The following is a 27210-nucleotide window of genomic DNA, read 5'->3' on the forward strand; positions in this document are numbered from 1 at the left end:
GGCATCACCTACTGTTTGTTCTAACCCTACTATCTTTTTCCTTCAAATGCTCGGGTGACCATCGCTCACATGCTCTGTGCCAACTATGATATAGACATACAAGTGCCAATAGTGACATTCAAGGCAGCTTGGCGTCAGTTTCGTTGACGATAGGCCCAGTGCTTTATAGTCACAAAAATTTCAAATGATCCTCTTCGAGATAATGCCGGAGAAAACCAATATTTAACTTTTCATTCCCATTAACACGCAGACACTCTAAACAGTTCGAATTCCCAGTACTCTTAGTAAAATCTATCTAAATATGACCCATGAAAAAAAGATGACGTTGCTATCCACCATAAAACGAACATTAGCAAACTGGGGAATGCAAATGAGGTCAACAAATGAGAGATGTCGAAAAAACAACAGTTCCAACTATCACTTTCTGACAGTCAGTAATTAACCCTTGTCTTGACAACATTTGCAGATGTCGAAAAAATAGCCTAATAATCTGCTTCTTTTAAAAGGAAAAGAATGAGGAGCGAACAGTTCTGTTTCAAACTAAACATCAAGTTTCAATTCAAAAGCAAATCAACATCAAAAGAGTACGTATTATGTATAACAACAGAACAGCAAACAACGCAAAACGGGATAGCATAATTATGTAATAGTATTCACCGACAGCTCAGACAAAAAAGAGAAAAATTGAATTACTCTTCTCCGTGTTTTCACATTGAGGTGCAAAGGAGGCAGTTGAACTGATGTTGCCCACAATCACCATCACCTCACTGTTCCTCTGGATCTCCCTCTTCGTTGTCATACTGAAAGAATACCACCAATATGAAAAACATAACCGACTAAAGACGGGCAAATTGCTCTCAAACCACCGGCAAGCGGTTGGCTGCGTCAGTAGCTAGCCACGATTTAGTGAGGCTAGCTTTAGCTTGATGCGACTCTGCAACTTTTAGTTTTCTAGCCTTGTTAGAAAATAAATCAAATAGAAAAACATAGTTTCCAAATTTCGCAGTTAAAAAAAACGTTCAATACCATTTTTGTCTCTGGAGTTCTGTCAAGTAACCCCTCTGCAAGACCTAAAAAGCTTCGTTGGCCACTAATGATCGTTAAACGCAGAAAAGGACAATATAAACATTTTGAAAACAATAGCAAATCCTGACAAAATCTCGCTAAGATTCAAGGTATTAAAATCTTCAAAACCATCTCCTTGTCTCAAGAGACTTTACAGTATTTCATTAAATTTTATCAAAATTAAATTAAATTATCAAAAAATGCTAAAACTCGCGTCATTAAAATATTGATAACCTTTCCATTAACTCTAGAAACTATGCAACCCCTTATTATCAAAACTTGGAGGAGGTCCCTAAGACCCTGGTGCCGGAAAAAAACTTTAAAAAAAATCAAAAAATTCAAAAAACTTGAAAAAATTGCAAATAATTTTAAAAAATTGCTTAAATTCGTGATATTAAAAAGTTAAAAACATTCCATTAAATCTAAAAACTAAATAGTAAACTATTGACAAACGCTAGAGGAGGCCTTTGAGGCTGGAGAAACCTGAAAAAAAAACTTTCCAAAAAACAAGTTTCCACTACCACTAGAAACAATGCAGTAACCTATTATCAAACACTAGAGGAGGTTGCTTGACTAGTAGGGCTGATAAAACTGACAATAACTTTCAAAAAGCTTGAAAAAAAAGTGGAGGATCAACAGTGGGGGTATCTTCAACCTGAGAACCGCCATTCACAACATAAGTAAAAGTCTCCAAAACAGTTTCAGCTGAAACAGAGCTGAAAGTCTCTAAGAGCACTTAATGCCTGCTGGGCGCTACCTGTTTATCCCATTTTTGAGGACAAAAATTCAAATGGGTCAGACGAAAAATCAGTCAAGCGAAAAATCGCATTAAAAAAAGACCGACAGGACTAATATAATTGCTATAAACTTCGTTTGAGAGCAATTAATAATGGAGAGACTGAAAACGACATCTCGTCAACACACTCGAACAAACCACTAAACGAAAATTCGGCGTTTCACTAACAAGGGGAACAACCTCCACAGTTCTAGTTCAAAAAAAATTGAAAACAGAAACGGATGTGCAAGAATAAGATTTAACTATTATAACATTTTCTTTAAGATGATTAGCATCGGTACGACATTGAATTTCATTTTTACAGCAGCAACAGAAAAATTCTGAACTGCAGAAAAAGAAACAAGGAGCCCCAGGCAATTCTGTCCATGGCAGAGAATTTCAAACAAATTTCAGAACTGTCAAAAATGTATTAATTACTCTGAGAACAAGGTTCTTTTGTCAATCGAACTCTATCATCCTTAAAAGATACAGGCATTTCTATTGAAGCAGTTTTCTATAGCCATTTTTTCGAGAAACTGGGTTACGAACTTTAGACTGAGTTAATTCCGGATGTACAAAATATCTAAATATGCTTTTGCCTATTCATTGTTAAATTTTCTTCCAATATAAAATTTTGGTTAATATTGGTAATTTGCGGTTAATAAATACGCCAACAGTAACATTGACAACCACACAAAATAGTGCAAGTTTACTGCAAAAATTAGTCCCGAGAAACAAAGTTAAAAAAAAAATTTGGTTGCAAGATTAGCTTAGTTTGAACCAAAACAAAAAGAACAAGTCCGGGGGGGGGGCTAAATGGGACAAAGAAGTTCTAAAGTGGGCTTCAAATAACCACATTAGAGGTTAACATATACCACTATTAAGATTTAAAGTAAAAAAATGACAAGAGTTTCGGCGCACTTTTCATTTGACTTTTAGTATTAAATTGCCGCCAATTGAGTTCAGCTGCTTGAAATTGTGATTGAGAGAGAATTTTAGATCACGCGAAATGCAAAAAGTCAAGGGCGCAAAGTCACTCGAAAAGTCAAAATTGTCAAGCGAAAATTTTGCATAAAAAAAGACACACACGTTTACAACAATTGCTATGAACTACGTTCAAGAGCAATTAATAACATCGTCTGCAGTTTGTGCAAAAATATATATGCATTTATATTCTCGACTCGCGGTTAAAACTGACAAGAGCAAAAACGCTAAATACATCAATGCAAACGTCAGCCGAAAAATTAAAGCTGGCGCGCCGTGTTCGTTGAGCTTAGAACCACAACCAAATAACACTCGCTCTAATGAACACACACCAAGCGACGAGAAAAGAAACAGTCAAGTGTTTATCATGTATTTTTATCCGACTTTCCTTCTGGACCCTCCAGTTATTTACATATTGCGTAAACTTGTACGCGTTTTGGTATGAAGAGATTTGGAATTCTTTGCCTCGGCAGAAAAAACTGATCTAGATGGCGATTGAACTTAGGGTGAGAAAACTAATCTAGATGGCGATTGAATTTAGGACGAGAAAAAGTGAAATGGATGTAGAGTGAATTTATCAGAACTTTTGCCGGCATTCAAATGTGGAGGAAACTCCTATAGTGAAAAGAAATTAAAGCTCTGACATTATAAACATAACAAAAATGTTCAGTAAAAATTTTCATGTTTATTTAGTTGATTGGGAAGCACAGAAAATCTGAAAGTTTGAGCTTCTCAAATTTCGAGTTTCCATTAACTTTATACCAAATTTTTTGGGATTTAATTTTGAAACTTATGGAAAAACAGACTTCACGGAGCTTTACAGGATCCACTCCCCTAATTTAATTTTCACGCCCAAAGAATCTTGGGCACAGGCCCTACGAAAAACCAAATTGAAGAGCGAGCACTGTTTTGATGCAAAAATTTTGTATATAAGTTAGAGGACGGCAAACTCATTTGCGTACATTCAGAGCTGTGCACTGAGTTGGTCGAAAACTCAACGCATATATCGTTTCTACAGGCAAAATGTCGAACAACCTGATGGTTGGAGAAAATTGGCATTAAGAAACGCAATTTAACCTCACTTTTCTTTCACGTTGTTGTTGTTGTAGCTGTCAATCCGAGCTGCAATTTGAAGGTAATTCTGGCGGTATACCGGCACTTATTGTGTTTTTTTACTGGTACCTTAGTTGCATTTGTATCATAAAAAATAGATATATTTGTAGTAGTGGAGGGCGACTTGCATGTGGTGCGTTGACCCTTGTGCATCTACGCCGTGGTGAATGACATGTGGTCCCGGGTTAAGGGGGACCAGGAGGGGCATCGTCAACATCAGGGGAAAGGGGCAAGGAAGGCAGATTATTCTGTGCAGTGTGGTCGTGTAGGGCTGATGGCATTAAGTCCAACCATTTGGTTACCTCTACTGGTATTTCCCACAGGTCAACCAATTTCAGGTCCGTAGTGTTCTTACCGCAGTTGAAAAATTGGTTCACAGTTGTGCTAATCGGATACGTGCAATTCGTGGCAGCGTTTGTTCTGCTATCTCTGGTGGAGGTGTGCCAAGTTGCCTGCTGTCTTTGTTCAACTGAGTATGGACCGTGTGTCGGTGTATACTTTTGAGCGCATTCTTGTATTCTTTGCAATTTAATTGCTCTTTATTTGTTTGTGGGTTGTTTCACGCGGTCCCTACAAGTATCATTAAGTGTCGGTCTCATCAGACGAAAACTGGTTGAAGAGGTTTTTCATTATCAGCACGATACCTCTGGTAACTGCCGGCTAGCAATTGCACTGCTAACAGTTTTGTGCGAGCTTTAACAGGCAGCACTTGAACCTCATTGTGTAAGTCAATGGTGTCAGATCTTTTTACGCAGCCAGTAATTGTGCGAAGAGCAATGTTTTATCGTTTGTATTGCTGATTGTAGAAGCCAAATGGGAGCACCGTAGTTCAAGACGCTCCGATCGATAACTTTGTAAGTCACTGAGAGCGTCTCTTTTGTGTAGCCCCAGTCACTACCAGCAATCTGTATGTTTGTCTTCCGGTAGTTTCGAGTTCCATAAAGGGCTATGAGCACTGAAATCACCGACAAAAATGCAGTCATCTAATTCAGTTAGTTTACTGATTGATGTTTTGTAACCTGCATCACAGCTAGACAAAGGTGGTATGTAGGCGTTCACTTGTTTGATGTTATTACCACTTGCGCATAGTTCTATGTCTTGGAACAATTGTGTCCTTAATGATAAAAGCTCTTTTCTTTCACGTCTCAGGAAACTTTGATTTTTATCATTTTCGTCCATGATGGTGTAGAAATTTCCCCTCCAGTAACTATACATTGAATTTCAGGTCCACAATCAGAACTCCGTCTTGAGAGTGCAAGTAAAACTTCACGGTGAAACTTGATGAAACACACTATTTTTATTATCCCACACAAGAAATTCCTTCAAAATTGGCCTGAATCTCAATGAAATGCTGTGCAGAGAAAAATTTTCAAGCGAAGAATAGATGTGAACTTATTTCTCCGTTATTTATCTTCGTGTTACAGCCTTCGGGGCTATCCATTATAACATTATCGGCTACATAAATCACGAAAACATGACCAAATGATACCATTCGAGAGGATTTAAATTGGCAGATTCGAATCTGTAAAGAAAGTTGATTACCAGAAAAAATACAAAAATGGACTGACGAATAATGCAGTAAAAAACAAACTTTTGAGAATAAGGCACAAAAAAAAGACACACACGTTTACAACAATTGCTATGAACTACGTTCAAGAGCAATTAATAACATCGTCTGCAGTTTGTGCAAAAATATATATGCATTTATATTCTCGACTCGCGGTTAAAACTGACAAGAGCAAAAACGCTAAATACATCAATGCAAACGTCAGCCGAAAAATTAAAGCTGGCGCGCCGTGTTCGTTGAGCTTAGAATCACAACCAAATAACACTCGCTCTAATGAACACACACCAAGCGACGAGAAAAGAAACAGTCAAGTGTTTCTCATGTATTTTTATCCAACTTTCCTTCTTGACCCTCCAGTTATTTACATATTGCGTAAACTTGTACGCGTTTTGGTATGAAGAGATTTGGAATTCATCAATCTTTGCCTCGGCAGAAAAAACTGATCTAGATGGCGATTGAACTTAGGGTGAGAAAACTAATCTAGATGGCGATTGAATTTAGGACGAGAAAAAGTGAAATGGATGTAGAGTGAATTTAGGAGAACTTTTGCCGGCATTCAAATGTGGAGGAAACTCCTATAGTGAAAAGAAATTAAAGCTCTGACATTATAAACATAACAAAAATGTTCAGTAAAAATTTTCATGTTTATTTAGTTGATTGGGAAGCACAGAAAATCTGAAAGTTTGAGCTTCTCAAATTTCGAGTTTCCATTAACTTTATACCAAATTTTTTGGGATTTAATTTTGAAACTTATGGAAAAACAGACTTCACGGAGCTTTACAGGATCCACTCCCCTAATTTAATTTTCACGCCCAAAGAATCTTGGGCACAGGCCCTACGAAAAACCAAATTGAAGAGCGAGCACTGTTTTGATGCAAAAATTTTGTATATAAGTTAGAGGACGGCAAACTCATTTGCGTACATTCAGAGCTGTGCACTGAGTTTGTCGAAAACTCAACGCGTATATCGTTTCTACAGGCAAAATGTCGAACAACCTGATGGTTGGAGAAAATTGGCATTAAGAAACGCAATTTAACCTCACTTTTCTTTCACGTTGTTGTTGTTGTAGCTGTCAATCCGAGCTCCAATTTGAAGGTAATTCTGGCGGTATACCGGCACTTATTGTGTTTTTTTTACTGGTACCTTAGTTGCATTTGTATCATAAAAAATAGATATATTTGTAGTAGTGGAGGGCGACTTGCATGTGGTGCGTTGACCCTTGTGCATCTACGCCGTGGTGAATGACATGTGGTCCCGGGTTAAGGGGGACCAGGAGGGGCATCGTCAACATCAGGGGAAAGGGGCAAGGAAGGCAGATTATTCTGTGCAGTGTGGTCGTGTAGGGCTGATGGCATTAAGTCCAACCATTTGGTTACCTCTACTGGTATTTCCCACAGGTCAATCAATTTCAGGTCCGTAGTGTTCTTACTGCAGTTGAAAAATTGGTTCACAGTTGTGCTAATCGGATACGTGCAATTCGTGGCAGCGTTTGTTCTGCTATCTCTGGTGGAGGTGTGCCAAGTTGCCTGCTGTCTTTGTTCAACTGAGTATGGACCGTGTGTCGGTGTATACTTTTGAGCGCATTCTTGTATTCTTTGCAATTTAATTGCTCTTTATTTGTTTGTGGGTTGTTTCACGCGGTCCCTACAAGTATCATTAAGTGTCGGTCTCATCAGACGAAAACTGGTTGAAGAGGTTTTTCATTATCAGCACGATACCTCTGGTAACTGCCGGCTAGCAATTGCACTGCTAACAGTTTTGTGCGAGCTTTAACAGGCAGCACTTGAACCTCATTGTGTAAGTCAATGGTGTCAGATCTTTTTACGCAGCCAGTAATTGTGCGAAGAGCAATGTTTTATCGTTTGTATTGCTGATTGTAGAAGCCAAATGGGAGCACCGTAGTTCAAGACGCTCCGATCGATAACTTTGTAAGTCACTGAGAGCGTCTCTTTTGTGTAGCCCCAGTCACTACCAGCAATCTGTATGTTTGTCTTCCGGTAGTTTCGAGTTCCATAAAGGGCTATGAGCACTGAAATCACCGACAAAAATGCAGTCATCTAATTCAGTTAGTTTACTGATTGATGTTTTGTAACCTGCATCACAGCTAGACAAAGGTGGTATGTAGGCGTTCACTTGTTTGATGTTATTACCACTTGCGCATAGTTCTATGTCTTGGAACAATTGTGTCCTTAATGATAAAAGCTCTTTTCTTTCACGTCTCAGGAAACTTTGATTTTTATCATTTTCGTCCATGATGGTGTAGAAATTTCCCCTACAGTAACTATACATTGAATTTCAGGTCCACAATCAGAACTCCGTCTTGAGAGTGCAAGTAAAACTTCACGGTGAAACTTGATGAAACACACTATTTTTATTATCCCACACAAGAAATTCCTTCAAAATTGGCCTGAATCTCAATGAAATGCTGTGCAGAGAAAAATTTTCAAGCGAAGAATAGATGTGAACTTATTTCTCCGTTATTTATCTTCGTGTTACAGCCTTCGGGGCTATCCATTATAACATTATCGGCTACATAAATCACGAAAACATGACCAAATGATACCATTCGAGAGGATTTAAATTGGCAGATTCGAATCAGTAAAGAAAGTTGATTACCAGAAAAAATACAAACATAACCAACTAACGTCGGGCGAATTGCTCTCAAACGACCGGCGAGCGGTTGGCTTGGTCAGTAGCTAGCCACGGGGGGGGGGTGCACCGGGGGCTGATGGGGGCAGCACTGGGTGGGGGGGGGGCAAAAGCGCGGTGGGGGGGGGGGTGGAGCCAATAGTGGGGGTGGGGGGTCAACAAAGGGGGGGGGGGTGTCAACCTCTAAGAACCGCCCCTCACACCATAAGTATAAGTATTAGTCTCCAAGACCGTTTGAGCTGAAACAGACCTGAAAGGCTCTAAGAGCACTTAATGCCCGCTGGGCGCTACCTGTTTATCCCGTTTTTGAGGACGAAAAGTCAAAAGCGTCAGACGAAAAATTGGTCAAGCGAAAAATCGCATAAAAAAAAGACCGACAGGACTAATATAATTGCTACAAACTTCGTTTGAGAGCAATTAAAAATGGACTGACGAATAATGCAGTAAAAAACAAACTTTTGAGAATAAGGCACAAATAGTTTTTCTTAAACTTTTGAATTAATTAAACATTTCATTTACGAGGTGGAGTTCTAAAACGTTTATGCTTACCTCATCATCATAATCTTCACCATCCTCGTCATCGTCATCTTCATCGACAGGAGGAGCTAAGTAGTAATTGAGTGGATTTGGCCAAATGTCCTCTTTTATGAATTCGCCTAGATCCAGTCCATACTCTGAGTCCTCACTTAGCAGCCAGGAAAAGAAAGCTGCATCATCATCGCCATCACCTCCATCCTCCTTAGATTTCTCCACAAAATTTTTTCCTATAACCGCATTTCTCTATTTACTTCTCCAGAAAAGTTTAAATATTTGAAACTGAAGCTCGTTTCAAATCAAAATGAGCAGCAGCTCCTTTGAAATTTTTACTCGACTTTGATTCTTTATTGTAGAAACTTTCACATTATTTTGGAACTTCGCTCTTATATCTGTAAATATAAGCGAACGACGCGTGAATTTCTCTCAAACGACTGGCGGATGGTTGACTCCGTTAGTAGCTAGCTACGGTTTAGAGAGGTTAGCTTTATCTTCATTCAAGGCGCGTGGTTGAGCGCGGCTGTGGGGGGCGGCACAAGGGGGTGTCAAACCCCCTTCACACCTTGACTTTGTCTCCAAAACCGTTTCGGTGAAAATCATGCTGGAAAGTACTTGTAACGCGTAAGATTATAAGAGCTTCTCAGCTCATTAAACTCCGGGCTTTACCTGTTTTTGAGGAAGAAAAGTTGAACGGTAAAGACGAAATTCGGTAAAGCGGAATTTCGAATTAAAAAGAACAAGGACTAATATAATATCGAATATAATATCGAAGGACTAATATATAACGAAAATTCGTTGGAAAGCAAAAAAATTATGCGTTTTGTCCCACTTTGCTTAAATTCAACGGACGCATAGACCTAAAAACTGCGGACACAATCTTTGTAAGCTCCAAAAAGTTTTCCTTCCTAATTTTCCTTCTTTTTCCTCAGAGTTTTTTGCAATTAAAATTTTGCCGGTTTTTTTAAACTGGCTAATAATACAAAATTTTATTTTTTATAACATTGGAATTTTTCTTTGCGGAAATACCTGATATGCCCAAATTTCACAAAAAAAACTGAATGACACACAGCAATAGCAAGACTAGTTTTGGTCTCATCATGAATCTTCACTATCAACAATTATTCGGATTGTATTCGGGCGATATATTTTTTCGAAAAATCTTTGCAACTTTAATTTTTTACGTTAATTACAGACCAGACATATTTCCAAAAACGGCTCACTTAATGACAGACCCTATCTATTAACCAATGACAACCAATCAACAACCTTCTCATAAACTTTAAATGAATTCTTGTGTTTTGTCTGCATTTGTTCATTTTTTGCGGTTTCAAATTTGATCTCAATTATTAAGGGGCCTTAATAATTGAGATCAAATTTGAAACCGCAAAAACCTTTGCCTCCTAAATTGGTGAAAAAGAGCTTATGTAAGGTTTTCAATAGATACCTAACGGCTCCTACCATAAATCTTTACCAGAAACAACCAGTGAATTTTTGAACTTCCCACATTCAAATCTTGTTTAAGCCAACATTTATACAAATTTTATTATTGTTGGATATTGACCCATTTTTTAGGTACTTTTTTGATGACTTGTCGAATTATTATAATACTGACAAGTCCCATTCGCGTTGAAAGACAGCAAACAGAACATAATGTTCCTAATATTAATTCTTAGTGCACATTCGTTAATCGGCTTCCACAATTCTTCGCTGAATTTAATTTTTCCCCCTACTTTTATTGATTTTTGGAGTCGTATGCCTTATTCTGGTTGAAGACAGGTTTCCTTTTGAGGTGTAAATTATTCTGTTTAACTTTTTCAGTATACGGTTTTGATGAGAGAAATCATTTGTTTTTCAATATGAACGGTTTTTTTAACTCCTCCCGTTCTGTTCTTTTGTGAAATTACACAACAGTCTCAATAAAGACCATCTTTACATATACAAACTGCTGAAATTCTAACTGTAACTCCAGATTTTCAAAGCTTTTGAATCCATGAATTACAAAGGCACAGCAGGACAATTCTAGAATTACAATCCAAAGAAATGAATTAACTAATTACCAGACAATTAATATTTTTACGGCAACATCAATCTAAAAGAGTCAGCAAAGTCCCTGACCTTATATGATAAATGAAAAAAAAAACAAAAACAAAGATTTTAAAAGAACTTCCACGATTTACTGTTTTATATATCACTAAAAATAGCAACAATTAAAGAACACATTGACTCTATGAGTCCTTACAATTAGTACATAAAAACAATTTTATGGAAATCAATGACAGCTCTGAAGACCATGACGCCAAATTAGGAGATCCTCATAACTATAAGCCAAAACCCTTAACTACAGCATATCACAAAACTTTGCAAGTCATGAAAAAAACCTTTTAGCAGTCTTAATGGCCGAAACGGGATAATACATTTACAAATGAAGATTCACAAAATCACTTAAACTTTTCCAAAGCAAAGAATATGTCAGTGAACAAACATAACCGACTAACGTCGGGCGAATTGCTCTCAAACGACCGGCGAGCGGTTGGCTTCGTCAGTAGCTAGCCACGGGGGGGGGGGGATGCACCGGGGGCTGATGTGGGGCAACACTGCGTGGGGGTGGGGGAAAAGCGCGGTGGGGGTGGAGGGTCAACGGGGGGGGGGGGGGGGGTGTCTCAACCTCCAAGAACCGCCCTTCACACCATAAGTATAAGTCTGCAAAACAGTTTGAGCTGAAACAAAGCTGAAAGGCTCTAAGGGCACTTAATGCCCACTGTGTGCTACCTGTTTATCCCGTTTTTGAGGACGAAAAGTCAAAAGCGTCAGACGAAAAATCGGTCAAGCAAAAAATTGCAGAAAAAAAGACCGACAGGACTAATATAATTGCTACAAATTTCGGTTGAGAGCAAATAAAAACATCAGCTAAAAGTAGAAGCCAAAAAATTGAAAAAAATACGCTACACTCGAAGGCCAACAACAATTTATTGCTATTTGTGAGATGAGGTGAGCAGGCCACAAAAAAAAAATAAGCCAAAAAATATTTATTTTTCAAAAAGGTGTCAAAAACGGTTGCTTTCAACTCAAGTAACTAATTAGATTCAGCTATTAAACTGCTAAAACACATAGGTAATCAGTACAAATACAAACAAAACTCTTAAAATCGGGACAATTTTTTGAGATCAAATAATGTCAAATCATGTCACAATAATGACTACCTGATAAGGGGCTAAAATCTTAAAACCTGATACGGGGCTAAAAATGTCACAAAAATGACAATATGATAAGGGTCTAAAAATCTAAAACAAAAAGGTGCTATTCAAAAACATGTAATAATAGAAGTCAAGAGAAAAAAAGCTGAAAAAGTAGTCAAATTGCCACACGTAAACAACATCCCTCGCTTTCAAAACTCAAAAAAACTAAAATTTGGTCAAATACCAACTTCTTACTACACTTTAAATGTACTTGGCAAAAACCCGTTTCAAGCCTTCTCGCTCTTTCAGTAGACCAATAAAATCCAAATAGTTTGGATTGTAAAAAAAAACAACACAAAGGTCGAGGAACAAAATTAAGAGCCTAGTAACGCGGCTCTTAGTTTTTTTCTCAGTTATTAATGCCCTCGGCTAAACCAGTTCATCCTGTCTCAAGCCGAAACACCAGAAAAATTCGTTGGACGAAAAACTGTTTATAGGAAAAAATGAAAAGAACCTCAGGACTAATATAATTGCATAACCTTCGTTTGAGAGCAATTAAAAATGAACATTTTTTTAAAATCGAGTTTTCTATACAGTCTCCAAAACTTTAAACATACCCGGCAGATTTCCGGAAAATAGCCGCCGTTGATTCCCATAACTCTATTGGGATTGAAAGAAAAATCAACAAAAATTGATTTTTGTATAAAAACATCTTTAAGTGCGATTTATTTTGATGTCATTTCATAATTGAGCATACTCCTGTCTCTCAGTGAGAGGCTACAGGGTCTAGTATCAATACCAATAAGCATTATAGATAGTAACTAAAACTTATGAGAACAAAGTTCAAGTACCGGGCATCTAAAAATGGGCTTTATGGGTTTATCCCGTTTCTATTTCTGACTGTGATTTTTTTATACTGACTCTCTTCATTTTGAATTGCTTTGCTGAGCAGCTGCTGTTAAAAAGGACATTGAGCAGAATGACAGAAGATTGAAACTAGCCTAGAGAAGTCAAAAATATTTCACGCAAAATGTCGAAAAAGCGGCAAAATGGGTAAAGCGAAAAAAAAGTTCGACGAAGTAAAAACATAGCAGGACAAGTCCTGACGTACAATTCAAAGAATTTTCATTGACTAAACAGAAAACTAGACCTAGAACGCACTATGAATGGATTGGGAAAACCATTTAGAAAAAAATCCGATCCAAAAAATAAAAAAAAACAGTTAAAATCAAAGTGAAATTGCCGCATGTGAACAAAAAACCACTAGCGAGAAAGCGATTTTTTGTTAAAACACCGTTTTCTCACTCTACTTTAAATTTAGAGCGAAAAAATTTCACTCCGCAAAACCGATCGCTTTTTCGCTCCACTTCCTGTTTCGGCGTGACCAAAATCACTACTCCAATTTGACTTCAGAAATCATGAAAATGTGTGAACAGATCTTAAAAAAAGACAGCGCCCCAATACAATTCAAATTCTTTGAATTGTAAAAAATTAGGAGCGCTATAATAGCCGGCTGAGATGAGGGCGGCTATTAAAACGGAGTTCCTTGCAAGCCAATGACCACCCGTTCTCATCCAACATTAATTATCCGATGAGTTAAGTTCGAAGACACCGTACGCATGATCCGTTCTGGGGCCACTTTGAGAACAATGCAAGTTACATTATTACATTAATTTTATGGACAACAGCCAACCACTAATACTTGCAAAATGCAAATTTTTAGTACTTTGTAAGTGCAAAAAAGTAATCGAGGGTGACATCGGTAATATAGTTATCAGTTCGTCCTAACAGCAATGTGTTTCCGAAATAAAGTTAAAACAAAATAAGAGAGTAAAAAAAATTTACACTCAAACCAGATGTCGATTAATTACGAAAAAAATACTCCAGGTGTTTGGCGGTAAAAAAGCTTACTTCTACCTTAGACGTTTATCCAAATAAACCGATGTCCTGATGCTTCATAAGTTTTTTGCTTTTGTGGCACGTTATTGAGTAATACAAACTGGATTTTTTAAAAGATTTCAAATTGCTATCAAAATACCTTTCAAAACTGAATGTCCAAATTTTGAATTACTTTTTTAAACTAACCTTCTTTCCAGTCAATTTTTGTGCACGTTGAAGCAATCTTTCCACCTTCCAGCACGGAGACAACCTTTTCAATGCTCTCATTTGTGAAAAACGGATTCTTTTTGCTGTCGAATACTAACTGCATTTTGTAACCAGTTTTTATATCTTCATTCTCAGTCACAAATATATTCAACAGATGTTGCAAACATTCGCTTTCATCATCAACAATACTGGGTCCCAGCTGTGGGTGATTCGTTAACACACGGTGCCAAAAACCCTAAATAAATCAACTTCGTTTGGAAGCAAACACTCCACGATCATGTCCTTAAATTGAAATAATTTTATGAAGTATATCTGATTGCGGTAGTCAATATTCGAAAGAACCAAGAACCAACTTCGTCAATGCTATTGAATGGCAAAAATTTAAAGTTAAAGACAAAATAATATAAAAAAACAAATCGTTAAATTTTGGCGTTCAGTATTAGACTTTTTATGCAAGCCCGTGAGAAACATCGTTTCATAGTAACCAAAGTTGACCGAATTAGATTCCGTACAATAGCGTCTTCTGAAGGCTTTCCAGATTTATAACATAACTCATTAAATTTGAATGAGCGACATGCATTCTGTTGCGGCCTGCTTTGACTATATGAAATATGTTCATCAAAAGGCTTCAAATGATGTTATTACACCTTTATATTGCCCCAAAATAAAATAAATTGAAATGAATCAATAATACAGTCCTCAGTTGCCTTTAACCAATAAACTGTCGCCAAAAATCCAGCTGCGCTAAAATAAAAATGACAGCTATTTAAATAAAAAAAATAGAAGGAAAACTTCAAATGGATCACGAAGATATCTTGCTTAGAAAAGACGCGATTCAAAAAATTAATCAAATTATTCAAGAGCATATTAAAAACAAAAACTTGTATCAATGTATTTAAATTACGCTTGATTCTTCCGACCCCACCTTAGTATGTGGGGGATTTGGCCTATCGATATATTCATCGTCTTTAGTGATATCATTAGAAAGACCGTCAATCGCAAAGTTGTAAATTAAATACGCTTTATCTGAATTTTTTGCCTATGCGGCTCAATTCATAAATGACTCAAGTTATTGTTGCCATTTCCAGTACTGTAGATGTTTGACGATATGGCTATTAACAGATTCTTCAGAACACAAGAAGATCAAGAAACTTGAAGATCCCTTCAATGTGGTAACGAATGCCGGTTCTAAAATCTGTTTTTGGAGCGCTTTTCTATTCGTTGCACAATACAGCGTATTCTGCACCATGTATTTGTCAAAAATTTCGCAAAAAGATTCTGCTGTGAACCAATAGTTTCTTGGTTCTGAAAACTTGATTCTGAAAACAACTCTGAAGCATAATTGACAGACCATCAGAGGGCATTAAACAAAAAAGTTATCAGGAAATTAGATATTTTGTGTGTAACAGTTATAAGAACTGGACGACAAACATTCAAGACGATCTGCTTGATCGCTAAGTATACAGTAAAGACGGTTCTTCATCACATAATTGTTTGTCAGAAAGTCTTTTCCTGCTACTTGCTTATTTCGAGATTGATTTCTTTCGTCTAAGACAGATAAATATGGAAAAACTACAAAAATTTACATTGATAAGGAAGTTCAACTTGTTACCTAACACCTTAACTAACAGTCCTATGATCTTCAATTAATTTTTTTGGTTCTTAGTCTTCTCGATCTCACAGAATACGTGTAAAAAGTGATCACATCGTCACTTTGCTCAAGTTTCTTCCACTTACAGTTCTTGACATATATCCAGCAGGGAACGAACAGAGGCAGCTTCTTCTTCAATACTTGTCGAACTGGTTGACTTGTTTGTCTTTAAGGTTCCTTGAATCTGATATCAAGTACTATCGCTATCACGACCGATCAAATTTGTCAGCAAATAAAGCGTTTTGAAAAATTTTTGATTTTCGTGAGAACCTTGGTGGCTAAGAGCAACGACGGACTTAAACCGAAATGTTTAAACTCCGTCAATGTAACGTCAGCAGTATTAGCTAACATAAGGTACTAATGCTGACACATTTAATTTCAAATATCAGCCTATTGATAGAACGATTCTGCGTCTTTTGTTAAGGGTTTATTTTAGCTACTCGGCTGGCGCAACCGCTTGTTTCCGGACCAACCAATAGTGTTCAAATACCATCGACTAATTCACTACCCGACATTCCTCGAAAAATCAGGACTTTTCATTTATCAATGTGTTGAAATACGAAAGCAAAGATCAATTATTTGGCAACTGGCTCATATTTTTTGAAACTTGAAAAACATTTGATATCACTGCTAACACAAAAAAACTATCATTGATCGCCAACGATTACAGCAGTATGAATATTGGCGCTCACCTCCGGAACTCCAAGTTTAGTTGAGGCCTGAAAAATGTGTATACTCGTGTTGCTTGTGATGATTTCAAAAAAACATCAAGAAACTTAGAAGTTTTCTTTATTAAAGTTTCAAAGAACGAAAGAAGAACTTACCTGACGAACTTTATTGCTGTGTCGATAAGAAATGGCCGCAAAACTAAACTCAATTCTAATTTCGTTTTGGCGCTATCATTATCTTATTGACCTATCAATCATATGTCAGAAGTAAATTCTCCCAACAATAGAAACCTGATTTTAACATCCACCGACCTCCAACTAATGAACTCGATTGTACCCAAGCCATATATGATTCTCACGAAATATTGATGAAAAAAGAAAATCACCTCCGGGATTCGGAGTTAAGATCTATTCACATGCCAATCATGTAAAATATTTTTAGTTAATCTAAATTTTTTCTGTATATTTTCGCATAGATAACTACTATAAATACAAGCTAATTTTTGTATATTTTCAGTTCAAAATTCAATTTAAAATTCAAACTTATTGAGTTCTTTGACCCGTGTTATCGACCACGACAATGGTGTCCACACCAGCTGCAGACAGACAAATTTTGGATCTACAGAATGCAGAATCAGCTACTGCGTGGATTATGTCTTTTGTGGCGAAATGTCGCGCAGAGAAGAAAGAGGACAAGGTCAACAACGACGGTACTGTACAGGACCTACAGGTAACCAATCTCTTCCTTAGTATGTGCGGGCAAGATGCAATTATTAAACTTAGGAGCCTAATGAGTCCTAGGAATTTGATAGACACTCCGTATAAAGATATCAGATTGGCGATTCAAAACTATATTTCCCCTAAAGAGAGTAGTAACGGCAGAAAGGGCTAAATTTCTGTTCGCTATAAAAGATGTAGGGGAGTCAGACGACGACTTCCTAGCACGTCTTAGAGAAGAAGCACGCAATTGTAACTTCGAAAAACTGAAAACAGCAGCCAACCCCGAAGAGGAAATGGTAAAAATAAAGTTTATCTCAACTATGCAGTAACAACTTATCAAACCTTAGAGGAACTTCCGTGGCCCATGAGATAAGAGAAACCTAAAGAATGACAAAAAATTTCAAATTTAAAAAAAATGTTATATTTTAAAAATTTCTAAAATTTGTAGATATTAAAAAGTTGAAAATTAATTCATGGCCAACAAAAATTTTACAGTAACCTATTATCAAACCCTTGCTGAGGTTTTCTGACCCTTGAGGCTCAGAAAATCTGAATGACTATAAAAGTCGAAAAATTGAAAAGGGCAAAAATTGTCCAAAAAATGCTAAAATTTGTGATGTTAAAATCTTCTAAGCTATTCCATTAAATCTAGAAATTATACAGCAACTTACTATCAAACCCTAAAGGAGTTTCTTTGGCTCTTGAGGCTGAAAAAAAATAAAAAATAAAAAACTTAAAAAATTTATCTAAAAAAATTGAAAAGCCATATTTATCAAAAAATTGATAAAATTTGTGACATTAAAAATTTGAAAAACTATTCCAAGGCCATCAAAATTTGTCAATAACTTATTATCAAACCCATTAGGAGGTTTTCTGGCCCCTGGGTCTGGAAAAACCTGAATAAGGAAAAAATGTCAAAAAAATTGAAAAAAATTTCACGTTTTGTCAAAAAATGCTAAAAATCGTGTTAAAATGTTGCAACAATTCCATTACCACTAAAAACTTTGCAGTAAACAATTATTGAAACCTAGAGGCGGCACCTTAACGCCTAGGGCTAATAAAAATCAAAAAAGTTTTCATAAAGCGGTTGTTCGCCAGTAGCTAGAAATGGGGGGGGGGGGTTGCATCGAGGGCTCATGGCGGGTGGGGCAACAGTGGGGTGGGGTTAACAGTGTGCGGGGGGTGGGGTAAATAGTGGGGGGGGGGGGGGGGGTCAACAGTGGAGGGGTCTTCAACCTCTAAGAACCGAACCGCCCTTCACACGATAGGTAAAAGTCTCCAAAACAGTTTGAGCTGAAAGGCTCCAGGAGCACTTAATGCCCGCTGGGCGCTACCTGTTTATCCCGTTTTTGGGGACAAAAAGTCAAAAGCGTCAGACGAAAAATCGGTCAAGCGAAAAATCGCATAAAATAAAAGACCGACAGGACTAATACAATTGCTACAATCTTCGTTGGAGAGCAATTAAAAATATTCAAAAGGAATTCAAATGTAGGTTACGCAAAGAGTTTCGGCCACAAAACTGATATATTGAAAACATTGTAATCGTAATCGCAGGACGTTTTGTTCATAAAAATGACTAAATTCAACAAAGGACTCGTAACTGGCTTTATAGTTCCGACTGAAAATTGCCAACGCCAAATTAATTGGTCTTCTTTCTAGAAAATAGTGGTTCCGTCATACTTTTTGCCTGGTGCAAAATGAATATGGAACTTGCAATTTGGAGATGAAGCGAGAACTCGTCGATATATGTCAACCGAACACCAAAACTTTGAAGCTGAGAACCTGATTATTTGTTTTCATTATGATACTTTACATTTAAGATAGATTTATCGTTTTCCTTTTAGTAAGAATTTAGAGGCCTAAAAGGTTAAAATTTCTCTGATGCAAAACCAACAAATGTCTTTCGGTGTTCCGGAACCTTTCTTAAAAAACAATTTTGAAAACAAAAATCATGAACGCACGATTTTTCACGTGAAAAGTGACATACGAGAAAATAGCATATTACGTATTTCTTCGAGCAAAATTACAGGAATCTCTCGGGTTAACCTTCACGGACTTTCATGTGATTCACGCAAATTCTCGTGTATTTTCTCATGTAAAGGCAAAATTTTTCGAGTGAGTCTATATGATGTTTTAGTTTTTCAAAATATTTCTTAGAAATTTTCCACGAGAAAAATTGGGCAAATTTTTATGTGAACTTACACGATTTTTCCGTGTAAAGCACAAGTGCACTGCATAGCGCCTTAATGCATTCGGGCTTCACCAGGGATTAGCATAACTGCAATTAACTGTTTTGGGAAGAAACAATAAATTGTTAATAATTGATTTCAAACAATCGGTCAAAAAACAATGTTTTTTCATGCACAAAGCCCAACCAGAAAATAGCCGCAATAGATTCGTAGATCGGCAGTCTAAAAAAACAGTAAAAAAGACAGACCAAAAAATTCGTCTTTTCATTGAGGACTGATCTGTTATATTTTGATTAAAAATCTGTATAAGTTATTGCTGCCTCTATTAGCTGATCTCTAATAACCTTCATTTAGAGTGGCACTGACCCATTTGACCTTATCTCTTTGAATTAAAGTAAATAAAAGTCAATTTCATGAGGGAGTGAGGAAGTCATTTTTGAGAGTGAGGTGTCAAGTATGACCAAAAATTTAATCACGCGCATGAACAAAAAAACTCGCTCCACTAAAATCAAAAAATGACGTCACACATGCAATTCAGTTGAAATTGCATGAAGAGATGAACAAAAAGTGACTGTGATATCATATGGTCGTAACAAAAATCATGACGACGAAATAAAAAACATAGCCGGAAGAATTCCGGAAGCGACTCAAAGCGTCAAAAATTCACTAACAATACCGTAATGGCAGCGGAAGCCACTACCTTTTGTATTAAACCACTAACTCACTACCTCTCGAGGTCTGCTCTAAAAATTTGTGAAACTTAAACCACTGTCAACAAGAGAAACAAAATGCAGCAAAATTTTATAGTGAAAACGTTTGGTAACGTTAAAAAATCCAAAATAATTAAGGTGGTCAAAAACCTGATGGTCTGAAAAAGCTGACAAGGTTTTCAATAGCCATCAAATAATTCATGATTCTAATCTGAAAAAGATCGCGAAAGCAAACAGCAGATAATGATCTTAGAAACTAAGTTAAATCTTTTCAAAAAAGAAAGCTCAAATTAAAGAATCAAAAAACACCTATAATTAGACTTCTAATCACTGCGATTAAGACAAAAAACAACACACACCTGTTCCTTGTTGTACATATGCTAGACAACATGACTTCATACTAAATCAAAAATAAAATTGATCATAGAAAAGACATAAGCAGCAGAAGAATCTTCAAAGGCAAAAAATCGTTTAAATTAATACCAAGGCCGGAAGAAAGCTGCAGTAAATAGTCATAAGTGGACTCTTTGGAAAAAGTTTGCTATCAAACTCTCAGTACTGCCTTATGTTGAAAGAAATCAATTGCAAACAAAAGAAATGACGAAAATTAAGAAAAAGCTGAAATCATTCATTTTTTACAACTCAATATAAAAATCAAAATACCGAAAAAAAGTAGGTGCCAGCACAAAGCTAGAAAGATGCTGACTAGAATGTGAAGAATATGGGCACAATATAAGGAACACCGTAACAAAAAGACTCTTGATTTTTGAAAGTTAAAAAACAAATTTTAAAAATTCAAGAAAAACGAATACATTTCATTGTTCAGCATTCAAGACATAGAAATGATAACTAGTCATCCGATACTAAGATCTATTGTCGTGATAAGAACAAAAAATAGGAAAAAGTAAAATTCATAAATTTGCTACATTGAAACATTTTGCAAAAAAATGGTCAAAGAACTTTAAGTTAAGACTGCATTTATGAATAAAGATTTAACCGTTTTTTTCAAAACTTAACGCCAAAAAATAATTTAGACCAATGATTTTATTAAGACCAAAATAAGGTCCCTCATGTTGCACAAAAAAACTAATTCTAGCAATTAAAACCAAAATACAAAGAAAAAACTGACGAAAATCGGAAAAAAAACTACCAAAATCGGATTAGCATATGTACAATTTGATGAAACAAAATTACATCGAGGTAGAAAGAGGCGTTGAATATAGGAATTATCAAAGAGAAATTGCCATATTAACTGATTATTGACAAAAAGACGATTAAAAGATCCAAAAATGGAGAAATTAATAGAAAAAAGCCAAAATTAACTAAAAAAAATCAAGAATTATGTGCCAATTTTTAACTTGAAACGCATTTTCAGGCTCTGCAAAACACTGTGGCATCAATTTACGAGGTTAAGATTTCAATATAGTATCGAATAAAGTTTATTTCTACAAGAAACCAAATTAAAACAAAAAAATTGGGCCACTTAGACGAAAAAACGGCTAAAAACGGCTATCTATAAGTGCAATTCAGTCAAAAACTACTTTTCAAAGTCAAATTATTCACTAAACGCAGCGCACAGCGCATGATCAAAAAACTTCTATCGCTTAGCGAAAATCTGTTCACCAAGACAGCTTTTCTCGCTTTTAGGTCAACATGCCGCGTTAACAAATCTATTTCCTGTAAAAAAAACATAGCAGGCCTAGAATGAGCTGTGAATGGATTGGAAAAACCATTTAGAAAAAAATCAGAGTGAAATTGTGAACAAAAAACTACTAGCGAGAAAGCGAATTTATGTTCAAACACCGTTTTCTCACTCTACTCTAAATTTAGAGCTAAAAAATTTTACACCGCAAAGCCACTCGCTTTTTCGCACCATTTCCTGTTTCGGCGTGACCAAAATCACTATTCCAATATGACTTCAAAAATCATGAAAATGTGTGAGCAGATCTTTAAAAAAAACATAGCCGGAAGAATTCAGGAAACGACTCGAAGTGAAAATCCGTTTAAAAGCCATCCAACTACTCATCAGACAAAACGTGGCTCCACTAATTTATGATTATCTTGAAGCAAAACCATAAAACTAAATATTTAAAACAAGAAATTCAAATCTGTTAAAATATGATTAAAAAATCTGATCAAATTTTGTCATAAACTGAGATCCCGAAAAAACTATCTCTGCCAAAATTACTTAATCAAAACAACTAGTACCTAATAAAACCACTTATAAGAGTCTTTTTAAAATACCTGAAGCCAAATAATGAAAAAGCTCTTACAACTTGCACTAAAGAAAATGGAAAACGTTAATAAGCTTTTTAATTTTACAAAAAGTATATAAATCCAAAGAAAAATTCCTTTCACCCAATAGGGCATCCAAATAATCGCAAAACAATAGGCAACCCATAATAGGCTAAGAAACATGTCTAAAAAACAGAAAAAAATACGAAAAACTGCAAAAAATTAAAAATAGTTCAAATTTTCGGCATTTTTTGTCATATTTCTTAAAAAAAATGATTCATTTCCACAAAACTGTAACCAATTGTTATCTATAAAATGCACAATTCATAGGTGTCTTTTCAATACCCATTTGAGGCAGTAAAACAAAATCGTCAAAAAATCGCAAAAATTAGCCCAAAAATCAGCAAAATACATAAAAAACCTCCAAATTAGCAGAAAACTGATATGAATTTCCAGAAACCGTCAAACCACTGCCAAATCCCCCCTAAAATTAAAGTAAAATCATAACAAAACCTCAAAACCAAAAAAATGAGAAAAAAAACTGCTTTAAAATGCCGCACGTGAACAAAAAATTTCGCTCGCTTAGAATTTTTTTCACACCTCAATTTCTCGCTCTCTAGAAAACAGCGATATGAACAAAAAACACTCTCTTTTCGCTCCGCTCTTCACTTTTGTTCAGCACCAAAATCACTCCAAATTTTTTCACGCGTTTCATTTCCCGCTTCAAAATTCACCCCAATAAAATTGATTTAAAAAAGGACTTCTCCAATACTCCTCTTCGAGTCGTAAAAAGACAGCGCCTCAATACAATTCAAATTCTTTGAATTGTAAAAAACCGAGAGAAAACCAATACTCCTCTTCGAGTCGTAAAAAAAACCAAGAGAAGGCCAATAATAGCCCCAGCTATCGCTGTGCGGCTATTAATCACTACTTTTTTGCTTATTTCTCAAACCTTTCAATCACAGAAATCTCAAGTGCAACGATTACTGTTTTCATCTAGATTGCTAGTTCCCATATTACTAAACCTCTATAATTCGAAAACGCTGAGATCACCCGAAAACATTTCATTTAAAGGAAAGAGGGTTTTTTCTTTTGTTTCCAAAGTTTCTCTCCAATTAAACACTCGACTTTACCGTTTTATTAAGGACGAACACAGTGGAAATCGCTCAAAGGAAAAAACACTCAACGGAAAAATCGCATAAAAAAGGCAAGCAAGACTTCAGGACCGATATAATAGCAGCGAGTGTCCGGTGTTACGCGTGGAGGGGTGGCGTGGTGGGAAGTGAAGTTGCACGGGTGAATTGGTGGCACACTCTAAGAACCGCCTTTCACACCATGTATCTTTAGTGAGCTGTTGTTGTTGGGTTTTTCAACCAAGGTTGAGGGGATCTTTCCAAATAGTTGATTTAGATTGCTTGTATTTCACTGCAGTTCTGAAAGTCGCGCACCAACTGTCAGGTGCACGGGTTGCCAAATCAGACAAATTTATTAATGGATCGATACATTGTGGATATTATCCTCTTCTTTAGGCCATATTTAGGCAAATTCATTCCACATTAGGCGAATTCATTTCCAACCGTTTACGGTGCTGAAAACTCTAACTGCAAATTCACCTCTAATTCGTTCAGTCCTGATCTTTTTCCAGCTGAACACGTTTGTTCGTCCCTGGTTTCCGATTATTTGCGTTAGGTGTACCTGGAGCTCCGTTTTTATCTTCTTTCATTAAAGTGGACAGAATCAGGAGGTCATTCATCTGCATGAACATTGGTAGCGGTATCAGATTTAGTAATTGCAGGTTTGTCTCATATTCACTGTTTCCTGTTCAGTTCAGATCAGCACAGAAGGATCCGTACATTCACACAGATAGTATCAAAGATTTTTAAAGCTCTAAGAAAACTTAATACCCTCCGGTCATTACCTGTTATCCCATTTTGAGGATTATCTCCACTTGTTAGTTATTTTTGTGACTGGGCCGTCTTTACACTGTCTGGAGGGGAATGGCTTGGAGTGCAGCATCCGGCTAAGTGCTACTCATCATCCCTTATTTTCCGACCTACATCCATCGTTGCCGGATGGTGTACACGGTCCCTTTTTATAATCCCATTTTGAGGACGAAAAGTCATGTGGTCAGACGAAAAGTTGGTAAAACGAAAAATCACATTAAAAGAACATCAGGACGAATAGAATTGCTATAAACTTGGTTTCAAAACGCGTATTACTCATTGCTCTGCAATCTCATGACAATGTACGAACCGTGCTTATCGCCCAGGAGTCGTAAAGAAAGGAGGCGGATTTTAACTTTATGGAAAAGTAAATGAAGTGGCGCTTACGGGTATTAGAAGAAAACTTTCGGCACGCTTCTTGTACAGGGGATCTCTTTGCTTATTGTACTTGGATTCAATCTTCAGAATTTCCTCACTCGCTTGATCGTTTAGACCTTCCAAAGCGTTCTGAGTAGCGTCGATGTTTTCTAAATATTATTTTGGGTTTTGAGAAAGTCTTTTTTAATAATTTGCCAAGCATCTAACCTATTGCCAATTGCATATCCTCCTCCTTTTGAAATGCGGTTTTTCCGTTTGTTGCTCCCTTTGCTTCCGACATATTGCCACTAAAGTGAAAACTTAACTCTCCTTACAATTAAAAAACAAGCTCTTAAACTCATTGACTTTAACTGAGACTTCAAATCCATTGACTTCACACTTATTATTATTATGGCTTTCACAAACTTTGGGCCAGCTCCCGTAAATTTTACAAAATAAGGTCATTTTGTCAGTTCATTCTGAGTTTTCACTGGTGTTGGACAGCCATCGCATTAACAGTTGAAGGTCGAGATTCATGTATCTGAATCAGGATTTTTTCCGTCTGCGCCCGCGGTACGTTATGTACCCCTCACCCCGATATAGAGCACGTGTCATCACAATAAATCATTATATTAAAAAATGGCTCGTGCTTCTGGGAGGTGCAAATAAAATGCACCCACTAAGCTGGGGGTGGGGGCACAACCGGAATCATTATAATGATCGTAGACGTAACACAATTTTAAATGATAAAAATTCATCCTGACATTAGTAAAAAAAAAACAAAGCATCAGATGCGAAACATTTAGGACAGCCTCCCTTCCTCTACAATGGTTCCTATTGACATTGTGGTTCCTCTACAATGCTTCTACAGCGGGGAGCCGGCGCATGGAGCGTGCGCCACGGAGGCAGAGTATAGAGCTACGCAAGAGCGCTAAATTTATTTTTGTCCTTATGTACGTGATCACGTCCGAAAATGAATCTTTTTTCTAATCGCTGATCCTGGAAGCCTCTCTCTGTTATGACTTCCGATGCTGGAGGACCAGCTCCTTCAGTACATGAGAACATTAACGGACAGACAGCTTTCTCGACTTCGACTATCCTTTGCTCGTATTTCAGCTTCTTGGTAGACTTGTGATATTTGTATAAATCCGGTGTGCTTCTTGGGCAACTCTTAGCATACAGGTCGGGGCAGGTTTTCTGGTTGACAGGCGTTGCCTCTGGGACCAGCTCCATCGTGCCAATCCACATCTCAAATGATTGTGTTGAGGTCAGCATATAGAATGTCTAGTCTTCTTTAAAATATGTTTAGACTGGGACTGAACAAAAACTCTAGCAGATTGTTCCACTCTTCAGCCGCTTGCATAGTGAAGCAGTTGTCAAAAAAAGCCAAAATCGAAATCACCTTTTTTCTGGTTTCCTCTAGAAGTTCTGGCGTTAGGTTAAAAAAGTCTCTCTTGCATTACTATCAAAAAACTGGTTTGTTAGCTTGTACATTTCTATCTTGGTGCCGCTTTTCGTCGGTAAGCAAAGGTTGGGAGATTCAGTACCCGTAGTTTCTATTAATAGGCCAATTTTTTCAATGAGTTGGATAATTTCGTGGCTCACCTTTGACAATTTTGTTCATGTTTACATGTTCGATCAAGTTTACATGTTCTCATGTGCAGGTACCAAACTTGGTTGCAATATTCAAGATGTTCTCGAATGACCAACTTGCAAAATCTACTGAAAATCTCTACTGTGATGTTGCAGAATTATTTCTGATGACAGGAGGGCAATGATACCATTGGCTGTTTTAACCCTGCCGACGATAAAAAAAATTTTATGCTGAAACCACTAGATTCGAAGAACCCATAAGCTTTGAAATCTAGTCGAGCGTCGTCATCACTAGCGGTACTTCAATTTGCGAAGGTTTCAAATAGCGAAATCTGAAGACAGGGCTCTATTTCGACATAATTGCGGACTTCGTTCAGCTAATTGGCAAAAGTGTCTCAGATGTCGTTGTTACTGATGAGCGTATAGCCACAATTTGGACAATGAAGAGAAAGCGCTATGTCGTGTTGCTCGGATGAAACACTGCCTGTTGCAAGCTTTTTGTTCACCATCTGAAACACTACACCCATATATATAAATCATTATATGAAACATGTGATTACGATACAACATAGGGTACTCAATTCTCATTACAATGACCCCACACACTTTGAAATACAACGTAGACATCTAAAAACTTCGGTCTCTTTCTCAGTCGTCCAGATCGTTCCTCTTGCAATTCATGCTTTGCTATTGGATTATAAGCTTTTTTGGGCGCTTCGGGCACTTCACCAGTAGAAACATCGACATTCTCCAACATCTGGACTGTAATGGTTTCGTTTTGAGAGTTTGATATGCACTTCGTTTCCTCCGAAACAACAGCTTGCTGCAAATTCAATCCAGTGTCCGAATAACATTTGGAAGACGAAGCTATATTTCGACAAAAACCTGTGCTTTCCTGTCCACTGGGATATTGGCCTTGAACAACAATCTCGCTAATAACTTCTGTTTTTTACAGTTTCCACAAGAGGATCAGAATTGCTTCGTGTAGATTTTCCCAGATACGATGTATTGCCCTTATACAGCCAATTTGGGAAACTAAATTTTCCACTGTCTTTCCGTGGGAAATGCAAAAATCGCCAGTGAGGGGTTTTATTTTGTTCTGGTGCAAAGTAGCCCTCTAATGATAGAAAGTGCCTACCAAAGAACAGCTTCCCAGTGGTTCTGCGGTATCTTCA

The 27210-nt window shown here is 36.9% G+C and overlaps 1 protein-coding gene across 1 annotated transcript; it reads right to left on the reverse strand.

Moving 5' to 3' along the window:
* Positions 1–514: 514 nt before the first annotated feature.
* LOC142341578 (protein SET-like) lies at positions 515–26115 on the reverse strand. The gene is made up of 6 exons (XM_075392631.1): positions 26048–26115; positions 24671–24750; positions 24473–24612; positions 13949–14204; positions 8703–8917; positions 515–800 (listed from the first exon to the last, which is right to left on the reverse strand). The coding sequence occupies exons 1-6, from the start codon at positions 26098–26100 to the stop codon at positions 765–767; spliced, it is 780 nt and encodes a 259-aa protein (XP_075248746.1). The 5' UTR covers positions 26101–26115; the 3' UTR covers positions 515–764.
* Positions 26116–27210: the final 1095 nt, after the last annotated feature.

The sequence above is a fragment of the Convolutriloba macropyga genome, chromosome 1 (assembly GCF_964194025.1).
Source record: "Convolutriloba macropyga chromosome 1, txConMacr16.3, whole genome shotgun sequence".
In the NCBI taxonomy this organism is placed as follows: domain Eukaryota; kingdom Metazoa; phylum Xenacoelomorpha; order Acoela; family Convolutidae; genus Convolutriloba; species Convolutriloba macropyga.

What these genes read in the sequence shown, in the direction of transcription:
- LOC142341578 (XM_075392631.1), bottom strand. Translation starts at nt 26,100, where the DNA reads ATGAGAACATGTAAACTTGATCGAACATGTAAACATGAACAAAATTGT. An exon ending in GGATATGCAATTGGCAATAG is followed by an intron (nt 24,613 to 24,670) that starts GTTAGATGCTTG and finishes AATAATATTTAG; the next exon opens with AAAACATCGACGCTACTCAG. An exon ending in AAAAATTGACTGGAAAGAAG is followed by an intron (nt 8,918 to 13,948) that starts GTTAGTTTAAAA and finishes ATGCGGTTATAG; the next exon opens with GAAAAAATTTTGTGGAGAAA.